Source organism: Mus caroli, unplaced genomic scaffold (genome assembly GCF_978045245.1).
Source record: "Mus caroli unplaced genomic scaffold, Mus_caroli_1 scaffold_16, whole genome shotgun sequence".
NCBI lineage: Eukaryota > Metazoa > Chordata > Mammalia > Rodentia > Muridae > Mus > Mus caroli.
This window is the reverse complement of record NW_028227271.1, coordinates 79,133,002-79,152,205: the sequence shown is the minus strand read 5'-3', so window position 1 is coordinate 79,152,205 and position 19,204 is coordinate 79,133,002. Positions and strand designations below refer to the sequence as shown.

The 19,204-nt window shown below is 43.3% G+C and overlaps 1 protein-coding gene across 1 annotated transcript in view; it reads right to left on the bottom strand.

The window, feature by feature from the left end:
• Positions 1-3,517: 3,517 nt before the first annotated feature.
• The window catches only part of Basp1 (brain abundant membrane attached signal protein 1), a 50,478-nt gene continuing 34,791 nt past the window's right edge, over positions 3,518-19,204 (bottom strand). Inside the window, exon 2 of the mRNA XM_021183915.2 lies at positions 3,518-5,152. Within this exon, the coding sequence (XP_021039574.1) occupies positions 4,463-5,143 (681 nt within the window). The 5' untranslated portion in view covers positions 5,144-5,152 and the 3' untranslated portion in view covers positions 3,518-4,462. The remainder of the gene's footprint in view (positions 5,153-19,204) is intronic.

Sequence of the window (19,204 nt, the reverse complement as noted above, 5' to 3'; positions counted from 1 at the left end):
AGAAGGAGAAGGAGAAGGAGAAGGAGAAGGAGAAGGAGAAGGAGAAGGAGAAGGAGAAGGAGAAGAAGAGGAGGAGGAGGAGGAGGAAGAGGAAGAAGAAGAAGAAGAAGAAGAAGAAGAAGAAGAAGAAGAAGAACAACAACAACAACAACAACAACAACAACAACAACAAGTTAGATAATGCCAGTTGATTAATACATTGCACTAAAAGTGAATCTCCTGAGTTCAGAGGAGAAAACTCAGGGAGAATATAAAATTACTTTGGTACAACAACAAAAAATAACAAGAAGCAAATGTGATGTTTGCAATGTCAAAAACAATATGGAAGTGGGGGAGGGGTTGGGGAAACACAAAGATGTGTTCTGTTGTGCTGTGTGTTCACGGATACAATGGCACTCAGATTGTTTCCAAGCCCTTGTTGTTTCTCAGTGTTATTCCCTCTAGGAATCTCCTTGAGTCAGATGTGCTTGGACGCATGCGGCTCCACGGTGGAAACTGCTCTTAATAGCGTGGACACTGGAAATGAGAAAGAATGTACTAACCCGGCCAGTCCCCGGCCTCTGAGGTTTCATATCCTACTGAAAATGTTGTCATTAGGAAGTCAGAAAGCATATAATCTTATGATGAAGAATGGCTTATTTCAAAACGAATGCCATCCCAAACCGTCACGGAAACCTGCTGCATTTCCCTTTCTGCTTCTCCGTCAGCTGCGGTGGAGGGGTTGAAAGAATGACGCCCGTCATTGTAAAGGAGCCATCCCCAAGCTAAATACTTTAAATATCAACTGTTTGGCAGAAAAAGGGGGGGGGGGTAAACCTGCCAGTTCAAATGATACTAACCATAGCTCTTCTTGCAAAGCTTCTGTTGGCTGGGAATGGTGGTACGTGCCTTTAGTCCCAGCATTTGGGTGACAAAAACAGGCAGATCTCTGTGAGTTTGAAACCAGCCTGGTCTGTATGCTGAGTTCCAGATCAGCCAGGACTATATATAGAACTGTGTCAAACAAACAAACAAACAAACAAACAAACAAACAAACCACTCCTAGTGTGAATCCCAAAACTACTGATGACACCACGCCACCATGATACATATTTAAGATTGTCCCCTAAGAATCCAGTTTTCAATATTGTGCAAATTAGTTAAAATAGTATCAGATAAAATACACCTGCAATGTTACTGTCCAAAGGCTGCACTGAATCTAAATGATGGTGATAGATCTCACCAATCCTGAAACAATGCCAAAGGCCCCTGGGATATATGTAACAGTTGTGCAGCTCAGACTCCATGTAGCCCCTCCCCCAGCAACTGGAGGTGAGGCTGTCCCTAAAGCTGTAACCTGACTGTGGTATCTGTTCTCCAACAGGGTTGCCTCATCTGGCCTCAGTGGGAGAGGATGTGCTTGCTTTGGCAGAGACTTGATGCACTGGGGGTGGGGGTGGGGGGGATATCTAGGGGGCTCCCGCCCTCTCAGAGGAGAGGAGAAAGGAAGGGGGTTTGGGGAAGGACCTCTGGGAGTGGGGACAGTATTTGGGGTGTAGATAAAAATAAATTGGTAAGTTTTCTAAATAGATATTTTCTCCACTAAATGAAATAATTGGAGTTTGTTGTATGTCAAACTAACATCTAAAAGGAACACTATGAAACTGATGCTCCATTCAAGCCAATCGGGTGGTGGATTTTAGTTGTTACATTGTGAATGTTTAGTTGTTACATTGCCTACCTTGGTAAGGAACTCGAGTTCCAGTGCTGGATAACCGTTAGGAAATAAATGACTAGATGTAGCTCAGATTTTAATGATGCCACACCCTTTGGCGCATAAGCTGAAATGTGTCACCTTACTTCACGTATCCCATGCAGTGACTCTGGAGGGTAAATGTTATCCTGAGGAACCCCTGTTGGCTCTTCTCACCCCAAATTCTGTGAACACTTTAATTAAGATGGTAGGTGGAGAAAGTCAGTCTGTTAAATATTACTTCCACCAAAGCATGTTTTACAGCAATAAATGAATGACATTTAATATTCATAACTACCCTTATTTTGCAAAAATAAGTATTTTTCATTTTAAAGATAATTTGTAACCGTATACACATCTTCCAGTTTGTTGCCTCTGTAATACACAACTATGCCCCTACATGATTTTATATATTTGAGGGCAACTGCACTTGCTCTGGATGGATATTCCCTGCTGTTTTTCTTACCTAATATAGTTGGCTGGTGGCTAATGCTTTTACATATTCATGTGTGCTGTGCTGTCATGCAGTAAGAGTTCAAAATCATTTCACTGTAAAAACAAGAGGCCCAAGGGCTAGACGTGATCGGAGCACGGCCTGAACTCGGAAAGTACATTAAGCTAGTCCAACTCCACCATTTCTGCTTCTCCAGGTGTGGTACTGATTGCAGATACTCAGAAAACATCTAGAGGGGTTCTCTCTCCTCTGTATGCAGCACACAAGAACAGAATCAAGCTGACTCGGACCCACCGAACCATGCGCACATGCGCATTTCACAGCCTTCCCAAATTCTACCTGGAAACTGACACTCTAAAAGATGAACCTGTCATGTATTTTTCTGGGCATTTCTCTCTGATTCAGGTCTGAGAAATCTTTGCCGTGACTAGGTTTCTTTCTTTCTTTCTTTCTTTCTTTCTTTCTTTCTTTCTTTCTTTCTTTCTTTCTTTCTTTGTATGTGTGTGTGGTTTCCAGTATCGGATTGGAAAACACCCAAGTAACTCTCTGAGAGACTCAAGAGACAATCACCTCCTTTCTTACCCTCAAGAACTGATGTGCATGCCGAGTCTGTACAAAAGCCACCTTTCTCCAGCCTCTTCCCCGTGTGTGGCACAGGGGGACCCTGAGCACACAGATGGTCACTATTCCAGTAATGGGGTCATCAAGGGGTGATGGCTTAGCGCATCTGCCCGTGGTATACATTGCTAACTGGCACGTGCACAAACTTCTACATATTTCAGCTATCAAGGGGGATCTTGTCTTACAAATCACAAGTTTATGCTCCCTTGAAGTCAAAGCAAGTGAGGTATGGGTAAGGTGAAAGCAAGTGGGGTCTGGAAGCGTCTTTCTCCTGGCTATTATCCCATCACGGCATTCGGGTCCCTTGCCTTCCTCTGGTGCCAATTCACCTGCAGGCAGGGTAGGCCTAGATGCTGGCCCACCACTTCACCATTTATACACATAGGATGTTTCTCAAAGATTATAATATTCTTCCCAGCCTTCAAGACACAGCTCTTGGTTGTCATTTAATATTTCATTCACAATATTCACTCTCTTAAAGCATTAATAACCACACCCACACCATGGTTGGGTGTGAATCCTTAAGACAGTTTTTCCTGTTCATCTTAGGGGATAACTGCCTTGGATCCCACTGTTTGGGGTGTTTTGTTTATACGTATATTAGTCAAGAACACTTGAGGATCCTACGTCTTACCTCAGTTCATTGTACTCAGGAAAAGACACCTACATTACCGAAAAGGAGGGGAAAAATCAAACCAAAAGCCAGTTACTACTTTTTAATTGTTTAACTTTATTACTGTTGCACCATTTATACAATTACATATAATTTCAATGCATCCATTGTACATTTTTTTATTTTTTTATTTTTTTTTCCATTTTTCCAATGGGTGGTGTGTTGGTGTCTGAGACACAGATGGAAGAAAACTGGCGCTGCAGTGAACGCAGACTTCTTTTTTTTTATTATTTTTTATTATTTTTTATTTTCATTTCCACTGACCAATAAACAGAACTACAGGTGCACCCAACCACGGACATGCATTACTCGTCGTGAGAAATCTAGGTAGGCTAAGTATGATGAGAGAATGTTTGTCACTCCCAAAAATATCTGGAGAGGAAGAATGGAGGGTTGGCATTGAGATACATGTGGACAAGCTAAGTGGGCTCCGTCTGAAAGTTGGCATTCATCCACGAACGTTTAAAAAAATACCAAAAAAAAAAAAAGGCTGTAAATTAAAAAGGAAACACAGAAAATACTGCTTTCATAAAGATCTGATTGCCTTGGCACTGGCCCTGTGGGCAGAATCAAACGCCTCCCTCCCCAGCTGCATCGCGGGAGAGATGCTGGGGTTTTTAAGGATGGAGCCTAGGGGACAGCGGTTCAGGGTACAGATGATGTACTTTCAGACAATGATCTCGAAAATCCAGGACTGACTGGTCAAGTTGACTGAAGGTATATTAGATATTTCCCCACAAAAATACTATTTGGATTCTCCCCGCCCCCTCCCTCCCCTGATGGGACACATCCTCTTTATTTTTTTTTCTCTTTTCTTTTCTTTTGTTTATTTAATCCCTTGGGCAATACATATCCTCACTTCCAATTTGAAACAAGTTAGTATAGGATAGAGAGACAGAAAGAGGACAGAGTGAGAGACAGAGAGAGAGCGTGAGAAGACAGGTCGTTTGCGAGTGGCGTCGGTTCTGGTTGGCTGTCCCGGTTACTCTTTGACGGCCACGCTTTGCTCGGAGCTGGCGGCGGCGGCGGGTGCCTCGGCCTGGGGCTCGGCGGCTGCGGGCGCGGCGGGCGCGGGGGCCTTGGCCGCGGAACTGGGCGCCTCGGAGGCGGCGGGCGTCTCCTTGGACGAGGGCGCGGGCTCCGCGCTGCTAGGTTTAGAGTCTGAAGCCGCCGGGGCCGCGTCGCTTTTCGCCTCGGGGCCGGCGGCGGCGGGAGCCTCAGTCTTTTTGGCCTCGCCCTCCTCCGGGGCCGCGCCGTCGGCCGCGCCCGTGCTCTCGGCGCTCGCTTCGCCGGCCTTGGGGGCCTCGCCGCCCGCAGCGGGCCCGGGCGCGGCCGCCTCCTGCTCGGGCGCCGGCGCGGGCTCGGGCTGCTCCTCCGCGGCGCCCTCGCTCTTCTCGGGCTCGGCCTTGGGCGCCTCCTCCTTGGCCGCCGCAGCCTTGTCGGTCTCCTTCTCCTCCGCCTTGGCCTCGCCGTCCGCTGCGTCCTTGGGCTTCTCCTCCGCGCTCTCCTTGACCTCGGTGGCGTCGGCGGCCGCCTGGGGTTCGCTCTCCTTCGGGGTCCCCTCCTCCTCGGTGCCCGCGCCTTCGGCCTTCTTGTCTTTGTCCTTGGCCTTCTCGTCGTTCACATTGTAGCCCTTCTTCTTCTTGCTCAGCTTGCCTCCCATCTTGGAGTTCTGCAAGGAAGCACAAGGGGAGACGAAGGGGAGTTAGGGTCAATGTAGGCAAACTGGATGGTGGGAGGCTGCCTGCAGGGCGAGGAGGGCGGCACAGCGGGGAGCAGCCTGGACGTCAAGGGCATTCTACCATAATCAGAAGTAACAAAAGAACAAAGTAAAGCCCCCGCTGCGAAGCCTTCAGGCCAGCAAGTTGGAGGGTGGGGGAGACAAAGAAATGGTGATCAATGACACTGCTGCAGCTGCCTATAGGGAGGACAGGCGGCGTGGTATTGGTCTTATCTGTCTACTTTCAAGCATCCAGGAGGCTTGAACACCAGTAGCACAAAATGGCAGGGACAGCCATTTTAGAACTACAACTTCGCTGGTTTTATTTTTTTAAAAAACAACAAAACCCTGATAATTTACAAATAACTTTCTGGAGGAACTGCTCATCATACATCCCAAATCTCTCGTCCATCCTTTCCGGAAGCACGTTTTCATAGCGTCCCTGTGCCGGTGAAAAATCACTGCCGTGGTTCTTCCTACAGAAAACTTAATTGTTTTCTATTAATGCAAGATGGCAAAACTTTTCAAGGCTAACCTCCCACTGGCCCTGTAGCTCCCCACAGGAGGAGCAGGCGTGAAGAGAAGCACCGTGCAGGGCCACAGGACAGAGTAGAAACTCCTGGTGAGCTCACCAGGTTCTGCTTCCTCTTGGCAGGGCCCTGAGCTCTCTTCACCCAGCTACCCCACCTCCCAATCCATTCAGAAAAAAGAGAGAGAGAGGGAGAAAGAGAGAGAGAGAGAGAGAGAGCGCTTTTTCTTCACTCCACTTCTTGTAATTATGATTCAGCATAGTGAAATAACCCACACTGTTTGAAAGTCAGGTGTGGGAACGAGTAGTATTCTTCAGTCAAAATTCCTCTCACCATTCTATGCTAATTTCCCGTCTGGGTTACCATTAAGAGTTGGAGGAGACAGAAAAAAGAAACAAACACAAAGATGACTAAAATACTCTTCCTAGTTTCAGGCAAGGTCTTTATTATGTCATCCAAGGATCTCGCTTATATTTCTTAAAAATAGGAAAGAAGAAACGACTTGGAATCCTAATCCACTTCAAACAACTGCTCCTATTTTTGGTAGGACCAAATATATGTGGTGAAACCACAATTAAAAACATTTTTTACCACGAAGCAATAAATGAAAACATAAACCTGACTAATGAGTTAAATGGTATAGCACCTCCATCAAATTCTTAGACACTCCATCATGGCTGATGTCACATACAACCTGGAGCTCCTGCCCCACGTTATGGTTGATGCATTGGGCTGACTTGGGAAATAGAAAACCTGACAAGTCTGTCTGTCTACCTTTAGATTCTTCTCCCAACTCTATAACAGAAACCCATACGCCAACCTAGAAATTACAGCCCATGCGGCAAAGAGTAAATGTAGTCTCATTGTGAACGAAGAATGGAGTGCTGGGTTCTGACACCCACGGTATGAAATCCTATATAGCAATCCCCAGAGGTTTAAAGTCCTGCTGGTTTACAAACCTAAAATCTAAGTTACTAAAATTGGTTTTCTGAAGCAGGATTAAAGCCCCGTTCTAGTCTTTGTTTTAAGGCCAGCTGTGATTCTTTTCTTGGTAGAAATTGAACAGACAAAATCAAGTTGTAAGTAAGAGACTGTGTCTCAATAAGGTCAATTATAAAAAAAAACAAAAAAACAAAAAAAACCCCACAAACACAAACACCCCTGCTTTCAGTTGATTTACCTGGGAGGATTTATGAAATGTATTAGAGTACCAGGAAAGCAGTTGTCTGGTTATATCCCAGGAGAATAAGAGTACCCAGAGGGGCAAACTAAAGTTACAAATTAAAATCAAAGTATCCAGAACAGTCCTAATCCAACACCATTTACTTAAATTATTCAACCTTCTCCAGCGTATCCTACAATGGTGTGCCAGTAGCTGCCTCCTTTTACTTAGAGGAAAACCAGCTGAGTTCATGAGTTGTCCAATAAAACAAAGGCCAAAGCCCACAAGAATGTGTTAGTACAAGAATCTCCACCTAGCAGATGAAGGGGACACTCTACCCACCAAGAAGTTGATCTCCAATGTAGCTCCAAGCCTAGGAATGTTACCTTCCTGGATTCTGAGGCAGGACCTCCCAGAATGGAGCTTTGTGCTTAGAGAGGATACAGGCTACAGAAGAAACTTTGTAGCCCCTCTCTTTCTATTTGCTAGTGAAATGCTTTTATCAGATGCTTAAGAAATGAGAGCTGGCGACTAACATGGACATGGGATTGAATGAGTGCTCTCCTTTCTATAACCTCTGTTTTTGAAGGAAGTTGTTTAATATAGAAAGTCGGAATACTTGAGTTTAGAGGAAAAAAGAAAAGATCCAGGGCTAGAGAGATGACAGTTTAGAGATGCTTGCTGCTTGCAGGGACTGCTATTGGACCTACAAATGAGTGCCTGCAATTCTGGCACTGGGAAGGTAGACTGGGATTGTCCTGAGCAAGATAGGTAGACTAGCCAACTCTGGGTGCCATTGAGGGAACCTTCCTTGAAGAATATAGTGGAGAGTAACCAGGAAGACTCTGAACATTTACCTTGGGCCGCCATACAAATGAGCAAACATTCGTGCATACACAATTGCAAACACGCCATACATGTAGACACGGGAGAATGGATGGCGTGATGGGAGAAACAGGCATCTATCTCTAGTCAAGATGTAACCTATCTTGGACGTTACTTAAGCGTAATCCAAAGTGACACCCAAAGGGCTAAGCTTGCCTCTGCGTTTCCTCATGCTAGGATGTCCGCTAGCAATGAGTGGGACCAGGGAAAGCATGGGCAGATGTTGAACGCATGGACTGGAGTTCTGTGTGGTCATGAAGACAAACAGGAGAGTTCACCTCTGTTATCACCTGTGTTCCTGAGGCTTTTGAAACCAGATACACACACACACACACACACACACACACACACACACACACACACACACGGTTTCAAAAACCCAGTCATTCCCAGTTAGTTTTCTTTCTCTGCCTCTTACTTGCAGATGAAAATGTAAACTCCCATCTGCTGCTAGTGTCCTGCCTGCTGCCTGCCTGTCTGCCTGCCTGCCTGCCTGCCTACAGCCATGCTCCCTGTCACGATGGTCACGAACTCTAACCCTCTGGGAACACAAGACCCAAATTAAATGTTTTCTTTTATAAGCTGTCTTGGTCATATTGTACTATCACAGCAACAGAAAACTCGCTAAGGCTACAACCTTGGCAATTAATCCTTAGCACTTGGGTCGTCTTGAAACAGTTTCTCACGGGTCTGGAACTTGCCAATTTGGCTGGAGTGGTAAATGGCGTCCCAGAAGTCTCCTCTCTCCCCAGTTCTGGCATTACAAACATGCCACCATGCCTGGCTTTTACCTGGCTTCTGAGATGGAACTTGGGTTCAAGTAACTGACCCAGTCATCTTCCCAGCCCACTTTGTGACACATCTAGCACCATGTTTCTTTAACATTATCATGCCTGAGAAAGTACATAAAGAAACGTCTTCCTAGACAGATAGTTCAGGTACAGTGATTTCTTTTTTCCCTAAAAGCAATTGGAAAAAGTAACAAATATTCTAAAAATTATGCTTCAGTTCCTTCTCTAAATCATATATGAGGACTTTTGGGGTGACAGGTATATCTTATAGGAAAAAAAAATTGTATAACTAGTTTTAATTTTATTGGGAGGAGAATTGTGATCGTTTATAATGGTACTATAGCAAACCTTAATGATAAATTGGTTCTTGATCCTGAGAGTTTCAATCGGGAAATTTTATAGGTACAAAAAATTTGAATATTTGCATAAATATTTATCTTTTATGTTTACTCAAAACATTGGGAGATTAAAGGTGACAAATATTTCAGAACTTACAATGAAGGCACTCTCACAGAGACAGTCTGAAATGTTTTTGTAAGCCTTTATTGCTTTCTCTCCAGGAAGCCTGCCAGAAACCAGGAATATATATATATTCCTTAGCTGTTCATATTACATAAGTTGTGCTTATTTTGAATACAATCCTCAGGACACAGCAGGCTCCAATCAGCTCTGTGTAATTCTCACAGAGCCCAGAAAGCCTCCCCAGGTCTCACAAACTACAAGGCCCAGCTCACCTGGAAGAGACCTCAGCTCATAGTGTCCAGTCTCAAAGTGAGTCAGTCTATCAGTACAGCCAACTCAATACAACTCAATTTTACTTTTCACATCTTGGAAAATAAAGGTAGAAAGGCCAATCTCAAAGAACATTCAGGGGGAAATTAACTAACTATAAACCTTTTCTTTAAGACTTGTGACATTCAGTATGAAGTTGGCTAAAAGTGACAAGACTTAGTCGTTGAAAATGATTATGAATCTGAGCAGAGCCTCTCTCTTCTGGGTCTCAAATTCCCTGACCAGTAAAGTGATGATATTAAATGTCTGCTCAATCCTGGCATGAGGAGGGCAGTGTGAATGCTTATTGCACTATATAAAATGCTATTAGGATAAAAGGATAACACTATAAAGTTCTATGTGCCTGCGATCACAAATCTGAGGCCATTTTTCTCCCTTAAAAATTGGATTGACATCACCTGGGTTGTTATTATGACGAACTGTCTCTGGCATGGGATCAATATTTGTGACGCTTTTTAAAAACTAGCAATGAAAAAATAGTCATTGCAGACTATCAAAAAAAAGTTAAAACTTTATGAAACATGGTCTAAATATTTGCCAAGGAATAGAATGCTTTAGGGATCTCAATTACATTTCAGAGATGTTTTTTAGCATGGTGCGTCAGTTTGTGAGTCAGAACGAAACTTCACTGAATACATCATAGATGAAGTCATAACTGTCAGAAAATGCAGGTTTTAACAGCTTCCCTGGCACATAGCTATCAGTAGGGCTCCAGTTATTTATAAGAGACAGCTGTGTCCCCGCACACTACTTTAGTGTGTCCTTCTCCTACCATCCATGGTCCTGCTCAGCAGGATTCACCCTTTGCCAAGGGAAGGGACCTGCTACAACTTGTGTCCTTTCTGCTACATGCTGGTCATAGCCTTTGAAAACCATCTTAAGTAGAAGGATGGCTAATACAATCCCACAAATTAAGGAATTAAGGGGTCACTCAGCTTAACGTTATATGGAAATGTTAAAAAAAAAGCTAAGTGGGAAGAGGTTTGGGGTCCTAATTTCTATAGTATATGCACCTAACTCTCCTCTCTCTCTCTCTCTCTCTCTCTCTCTCTCTCTCTCTCTCTCTCTCTCTCTCTCTCTCTCTTTCTCTCTCTCTCCTGCTATAACCTAATAGAAACAAAGAAATTCAAAACAAGGACAGAACCTACAGAGCTAAGTTATAACAATTTTCTTTACCCAATGGTTCTTATGAGAACCATCTAAATATGTAAGGTCAGTTATCAATAATCTAAGAGGAACAAAAAAATAATCCATTTTCTGAATATAAAATACACTTGTGGAAAAACAAGGCAACTCCCGTGAATGTAGGAACTATCACTCTACAGCCACTTCCTCTCCCATCTCCTCCAGAATGGTCCATAGAGCAGACATTGTGTGCAGAGCCTCGGGAACACATGACCCATGCAAATAGAGCCCTTCTGTTTTCTCAAGTTGTTTCACAGGACGCTAACTCTGAAAGCTTCCTCACATATAGAAGCATGTTGTATCGACCAACAGCTTCCTCCCAGGAAATCGCCAGCGGTGAATAGAATCACCTGGGTAGCCCAGCAGACACCCTTCCTCCTCTGAGCATCTCATGGCTCTTCCGGTCCTAACCACAGACTCCAGGAACCACAAAACAACATAGGGCGACCATCTCATCTATAACCAGGGTGATCCTCTTGGGGTGGGGCAGGGAAAGAGGTTGACAGTATCTTGAATTCTATGAAGACAAGAGGAAAAGAAATCCCTCCAAAGAAATGAATGATAACATTACAACACAAACGTTTTCTGAGAGCATTCTCATTCCTTCCACAGGCCTAAGGCTTAACACACAAAATACCTTTGACCTTGGAAGACACTGTCTTACATGTTGATTCTAACTAAGCTCAGAAGCCTGGGGGATTATTTTCTAAGGGAAAAAATATTTAGTTCATTTCTAAATACCCACGGCCTCTCTAATAGACTCAGGAATGATGGAATTGTCTAAGAAATTCTTATCCACTGAACTTTTTTTTTAATGAAAGGCTATTATTTCTATATTTACTAAAGTAGAAAAGCCACTGACAGTCGGAAAGGGGCAGCACTTTAGGGCTGAGAACACAACTCAAGTGGTACAGAATATTCCAGGACCTGCTGTGTGAGGTGGTAACAAGCCAATCATCCCAGCACTCGGGGTTTAGAATCCAAGACCAGCCTGGGATGGAGAAGCCTGTGCCTATGACAAAAATGTTTTTTCAAACGTTTTGAAAGGACAACATTTTGTAAGATTTTGTTGGGCATGTAAAAGCAGAGGATCTAGAAGAGCAGTTGTGGCTTTTAAAGCTACTGGCCGTGCTTGGAGAAGGGCAAAGTCATAGTGACCTGAAGCATGGTTAGGCCACAGCTTCTCTATTTGCACACGAAAGCCAACAGGGGAGAAAGCCTTCCAGAGAATGGCAAAGAGCTGCTCATTCTAAGAGAAGCCAAGCCTCTAACCCTCCTGATACCATCTTTGGAGGATGCTCTGCTCCACACCTAATCCGCTCTCATATTTATACCTTACAGACACTAAAGTCACAGACAGGAGCAAAAGCATGCAGCAGCAGAGAGTTGAAGCCTTGACTTCATTTTTAACGAAAGCAAAGGCCACAGTGTTGGGAACCAGGAGATCCAGCAGGGCCTTGCCTTCTTTTCTAGTCACCTTGGCCATTGATACACTGCTTTGGTGAATGGAAACAATGTGACCCAGTTCCAGGAGTAAGGAACAGTGACTGTATCCATTCCAATGAGGTCCCTCAACCCCTCCCAGTAGTAACCTGTTAAAATGCATGGCAGGCCTATTATCTGGACCTTCTTTTGGGTTTCATCAAGAGAACTGCAACAGGATTGAGGGCATAGCTCAGCAGCTAAGTGCACATGCTGACCAAGCACGAGGACCTAAGTTCATATCCCCAGATCCCGTCTGGAAAGCTGAGAATGGTTATACATGTGACTGTAATCCCTGCTCATCGGGGAGAGAAACAGGAGGATTTCTGGGGTGTGGTGGAGTAGTGACATCTTCCACTGACCTCTTTGCAGGCACATGAGTCTGTACATCTGCACAGGAATGAGTGTATACATCAGGTAAGTTCTCTCATACACCAGGTACATTCTCTCTCTCTCTCTCTCTCTCTCTCTCTCTCTCTCTCTCTCTCTCACACACACACACACACACACACACACACACACACACACACAGACACGAATACAAGAGTTTCACGGCTTTACAAACAAAAGACCTACATTCTTATAACATGTGACACGTCATAGCCCCATGTCCTAGGACAGTATCTGACCCACATGGAAGCCACCATGGAACTTGTCGTGTGGTTTCCTGATATACTGTGAGTTTCCTGGAGCTGTGGTTCCCCTGTGGTTTCTCTGATTTTTGACAGAAAACGCATCCAGTGGTGTGTCGGCATGTTGATGAGGGAGAGTGGGAGAACTAGGGGTTAAATCCAGCAGTGAGGAGCAGAACGGGAGCTGTATTCACTTTAACAAGCAGTCAGCCCTTTGAGAAAGGTCTAAAGAAGGCCCTTGGACTAACTTGGGTCATCCTAGCAGACCCCAGCTTGACAGCATGCAAACCAACAGCACTTACACGTGGATGTCTTCTGGTGTTTGGATGCTAGGCATGTGGATGAGCAATGCCCTTTTCATTTTAACATAGTTCCTTCATCCTATTTCCACATCATAGTTTTTGGAGTGACTGAAGAACAGAAGCCCCAATCGGAGCACAGCCCTTCTTCAGAAGATGCCCAAGTGCGTGAGGAGGCAAATCCAGGGCATTAGCTAACACTCACCATGATATGCCCAATTCTATTTCTCATAACATGCTTTATATTAATTCTATGCCATGGGTTAATACAGCTTTGTGACTTAATAAAGCTCCTTGCGTGCACTAACCAGCACACACTAACAGCACAAGGACAAGAAAATGGCTTCAAAACGTCCATGTGACCCAAAGGCTACTAGGTATGTCTATTACTTCACAGGCTATCTACATTTGTGTCTTCTTTCTCTGCACTAATAACATCTAAGCACTTCTTACATAAAACAGCTGCCAAACACTGCAAAGTTCCTATTTTGAAAATGCAAATGTGGATTAGTTAGCCACTTTAACTAGCATCAGCAGAATAGAGTTCTTAAGTGTGACAGCAAACATTATTATGCAGATGACTCCATATCCTGCAGGAAGACCCAGTGGGAACGTGCAGCAGCCGGTTCTGAGACTAGAGTCTTATTTCTGGGTTGATTTCAAGATCATCATGTGGTACACACAAGAAGTAATCTTCTGATTGGGTTTCTATCTTATAATCAGTAGAAAATATGTCTGCCAAGGAAGGCTGCTAGGTACCAACCCTCCTTTCTTGACAAAGTTTGGTATGCTAACTTCGGTATGATAACTACATCCTGGGATGAGAAATTGTCAACTCCATTAACTCAGAGCTGCAAAGCTAAGCAGTTTTAGATACCAGAAAACCAACTACAGACATTTTTAAAATCAATATAAAGTTACAGTGGGCTCGTGAGTTACATCTGCTTACACATTTATCACAAGTTGGATTTATAACCACTCGGAATGGAAGAATCTAAGCTATTTGTCAAAGCTAGTTGGGACTGGGTGTGGTGGTGGTGTATGCATACCTATGATTCCTACGCTGGAGCAGCTGAGGCAGGAGGATTGAAAACTCAAGGACAATCTAGGTCACACAACAAGGATTTCTCTTACAAACACTTCAAACCACACACACACACAAGCTGAAACACGCTGAGAGGGAGTCTCCCTTACCTTAAAGAAAGAATTAACAGAGAATAAAGAAGCAAAGGGTGGTTTAAAAAGTATAAATAGAGAAAGTGTCTAAAATAGTTTGTCAGGCCTACTAATTTCTATTTGGAAGCAATGATTGGTTCCTTTATTCTAAATGGTCAAAATTTTTATTCCAAAAGAGAGAAACGAGGTAAAGACAATGTAGCCTTTGTGTCTGGGGGATTCTTAGCAGTACGTGTTCCCACACAGTGATTTGCTGTCAAGTTTCTTCAATGCCTGGTGAGAATCTCCATTATTAAACTTACTGTTTGTCACTGTCTGGTTCAGTCAAAGCATTTATTCAGCAATTCTAACATCACTACCATTTCGGGATGGCAATGTTCTCCATGGAGAGAGAACCGCATTAAGAGTTGTCAACCCAGCTTAAGTTCCTAAGGCAAAGTTTTAAATTATCATGAGTAAAAATTGAGAGAAGGCATTTTTAAGACAATATTTTTCCTTGTTAGAATAAAATGGTCTCAGTATTATGAAAACATATTGGAAGGGATTATTCAAGAGGGAGGGAGGGAGGGAGGGAGGGAGGGAGGGAGGGAGGGAGGGGTAGAAGAAAGAAAAAGGCAAAAGGTATATCCCCACATGCAAATGCATACACTCATTCTCCTATGACCCAAATTTTCTGAACAGTTGACTAAGATGAATTTTGTCTTCAAAAGTTCAGTAATGTACAAGAACACAGAAAGCTTTTCCAGCACAAAGAAAGAACAGCGGATCCCTGTTCTAAGTCACTCATCCCAGGCCAGTCCTACAGAAGCATACTCAGAGTATATCTCTAGGGATGAGACAGAGAGAGAGAGAGAGAGAGAGAGAGAGAGAGAGAGAGAGAGAGAGAGAGAGAGAGAGAGAGAACAGCATGAAGAGGAACCTGGGGGAATCAGTATGATCGAAATTCATTTAGAAATATATAAAATAAAGAGTGGAGGCAGAGCTTTATTTGAAGCACGTGAGTCTGAAACCCGATGAACAGTAAGCAGAAGGGAGTGGATACAGCCTAGGGAGACAATGCATATAAACACCATAAGAGTGAAAAATGAGATGACCATTGAGGTCAGAAGAGCAAAGAATGTTTATTGACTAAGTAGAAACATCAAAATTACTTACATACATGACTTAGTCTCCCTAAGATAATTTTAATAGTTGATCTCTATGTACATTGACATACTAGCTATCCTACAAGGAAGAAATTATTACTAGTCCCCTCCTTCCCATGAAAAAACTGGGGATTATAGGAGGTTAATAACTCACCCTCAGCCAGCAAACAACTAATGGTTTGTAAAGCCACAACTTGGCTCACCAGTGCAGCTCCTTAACCAAAGGAAAAGCATCCTGGAAGGATACGGCAAAGACCCTTGAAGGATAAATGAGCTTTCAATTGGAAAATCATGAGAAAATGCAAGGTGTTAGCATCCCTGGGAACAAACAGGAAGTGCTACTTGAAAACTATCAGAAAATCCTTTGAAATCCATTCATGAAATAGCCAAGGAGAGTCTTTTCCCAGGAAAGGGAAACTGTGGACTAGAAAGATACAGGTTGCCCAATGAAAAAAATATCTAGGTTGCCACAGTGTCTTAGAAAAATAAGGCATAGAAAGCTCGAATATCAAGAGGAGAGTTTTAGGAAGTATCTCTGTGAAGTCAGATGCTACTTTAAGAAAGACAAGAACAGATTATTCAATTTGACCAGGGTAGGGATCTGTAGTCTCCTGCCTCTTCCATGACCTTGCTACTGGAAGGGAAATGCTTGCCTCTTGGGAAGGCCCAAATAATATCTGAGCTGCTTGTAAGGACCTCACCTCAGTCAACACCAAGAGTCTGGGCAGAGTAATTCCAGGAATCCTGAGTACTGCCAAGGCTGATTTCTGTATTGCAACAGAAATTTGGAGGGAATGAAAATATGCACAAGAATGTGGGATGAGGTAAAGAACAAAGAAACTTGAGCAGGAAGATGAAAAGATATTCATGGAAGAAGGTTCTAGAAGATTCAAGATGTGCGTCTAAACTAAGCTTGTTAAAAACAGACTTGCTCTTCAGACGAGGAAGAGAAGAAAGACTTCTTACTTCTCTAAGGGTTGTTTCCCTGCTCAGCACTGTTCTCTTCCAGATGAGTGTGGTGAGATATGAACTATTCCAAGCAAAAGGCTTCTCCATCAGCTCTTTGAGTAGTACTGTTGGCTCATAAGTCAACAGAGACAGACAGAGAGATAGAGAGACAGAGCGAGACCAGCATGCATGCAGAGGAACCTGGGGAAATCAGTATAATCAAAATTCATTCTAGAAATATACACTCCTCAGAGTGGGGAAGGAGCTTTATTTGAAGCACACGAGTCTAAAACCTGGTAGACAGTAAGTAGTAAGCCGTCAGAGTTTTAGGTTTCCATTTGGCCAGTCATCTTTCCTCTTTGGCTCCTTCACACTCCACACAGAATTTAAGTACTGGGAGCAAAGGGGCAGGCATCTCACCAGCTGAAAGTCTGTACAACTGACCTAGTGACCAACCGTTACACTTGGGGAGGTCTTATTGTGACACAGTGGCCTACGTAGCTGTAAACAAACTCTTGGCATCCCCCCTGATTTCATGAGCTTCCAAGATACAGAGGCACCAAGCAAGGATTGATTTATATATTCTCAACTAGGACCAAAAGGGCTTTATTCATTCGAACCCTTATTCTCCTTTATTACAAAACCTGATTCGGGTCTAGACAAACTTCCTCTGTAGTTATTTGTCATCTGATTGCTCAGTCCCTTTATATTCTGTTATACTGTGTTGAAAATTTTAGCAGTTAAATGGACCTGAGTAATGACCTAAAGCTTTCTTTCAATATTTATTCAAATATATCTGGTGTCTGTAGAACAAAGGTTTTGTTTTGTGTTTGTTCTATGATAGTTACTGTTCAATGGGAGCTTGATAAATATTATAAAGTCACTGTACATAGGAACATGAAACTCTGACTATAAAATTCTAAGATGAAAAGAATCAATACAATGATATTTACCGACTAGATTCTCTAAATCCTTCTTTCCCATAGCGGTAGAAAAAAAAAAAGGGTGCTAAGCTACACTTGAGATTTCCATTCCAGTAAATGAAACATGACTAAGTCCCTTGGCAGCAAACTGTCACGGTGATCCATGGTGACATTAACAATAAGCATACAGACATCCTGCAGACTAGAATGTCATGATTTCCCCACTCTAAGTAACTGTGTGCACAATAGACAGGTCAATTTTCAAACTGTACCTACTCTCACTGATCCTACAAGTCTTTACCCATAAAAGCCTGAGCTGATTATTGTACTGTTGCTATGAACCTGGCAGGTGAGGCTTCTCTTGGAATGCAAAGGTGCCTGGCTGCAGACACTGTGCAGAGCCCCTGGTAATACATCCTGCCACAGGCAGCAAGCACTCATGAATTATGCATTTTCATCCACAGTGGGATTTGCTTTTAGAGTCCATCGTGGCCTCTCCTTGTTATTTATTTGCACTTAACAGGTGGTTCTTTCAAAAGCACTGGCGGCAGCATCCTCACACAGGATTCTCCATGAATCACCTGCGTTTTTGCCTTCAATAAGATAAGCGAACCGCAACCAACTACCTCAGGAAATGGAAGCTGTTGAGATCAATTCTGAACCGCATTTCCCTTCCAAAGACTCGGGAAAGCAATAACACTGTCTATTACCACAACTAATTTAGAACTCTTAACGAGAATCCAAAATAAAGTACGGGGGAAAATAACTGATAGCAGCTGAGGTATTTTTGCTGTTTATTAGTGGACCAGACAGGGCAAGATGGGCTTCAAGCCATGATAGTTTCTCTTCCTTGTAGCTGCCCGACAAAGAAAGAAGGTCCGAAGACACTAGGAATAGCTACAACTTATTTCCAGTTATGCCTAACCCCAAATATAAACAGATGAGTCACACATTTTATGACTGCCTAAACTTGCACTAGTTTTTTATTTTAGTGTGTTCTTTTTTTTCTCCAATCAACAAGTATAGTATGTCCAGCCTTAAAACCACTTTTCTAGTTTTAATCACTGTCACAAAAAAAGAACCCAAAAAACAAAAAACAACCCAGAACATTCTAGAATCCTTTATACCCATCCTAAATCAGCTAAACAAAGAATGTGCTTTTCCTTGATGTCTTGCTTAACACAAAGAAGTGCTCAATGAACATTTCCTATGTTAAATAGGAATGAAAAGTCACTAGGCAAATAGTACATAATAGGTCTACATTTAGGAGACTGCAGAGCTGAGTCCAGACGACACAGAGCAACATCAGTGCCCTAGACCCTGGGGTCCTCCTGATGCCGCCCCAGGATTTCTCCCTCAGAGAGCCCATTCTCCTCCAGTTTCACCTTCTTCATGACTTCAAGCTACCGAATGAGACACCACTCAAGGAAGAAATGTTCCAGTGTGCTGTGAGATTTCAGCAGAAATGATGATATTGCTTCTCACCCAAGAAATCCCGAGGGAGATCCTTCGGGCCCCAGCACAGCACGTATTAGACACCCAGTGCCACTTTCTGAGTGTAATGATCATGGGAATGGATTCTAACCTGAGTTCAATGTAACTCAGAGCATCCCCTTCCAACTCTCTTGCTTTGCCAACCACTTCATCAACAGGAAGCGTCCGACAATGCTGAAGCTGATGTATGTACCACAATCACTGAAGAGCTTGTAAAATCAAAGGCAGGTGGTGGCGTCACAGGGACTTCACAGAAGATTAACTGGGTGGCCTGGACTAGGTCCTAAGAATCTATTTCTTCTTCATCAGTCTACCACACAGAAACCTAGCACACGGTCAAGGGTACACACTGAACAGTCCACACATGAAGTATAAGAGGCCTAAGACTTTTATGTCAACTTCCTGAAGCATGAAAACAGAACGAGATAGACTGCTGGTGGCCATAAAGAAAATTAAAGTAAATAAGGACACAGAAAGCCAGGATATCTAGCCTTGTCTAGCTTGAAAAAATGATGAGGTTACATAGAATGTAGTGGTTTTGGTCCCAGTGAGACATCATC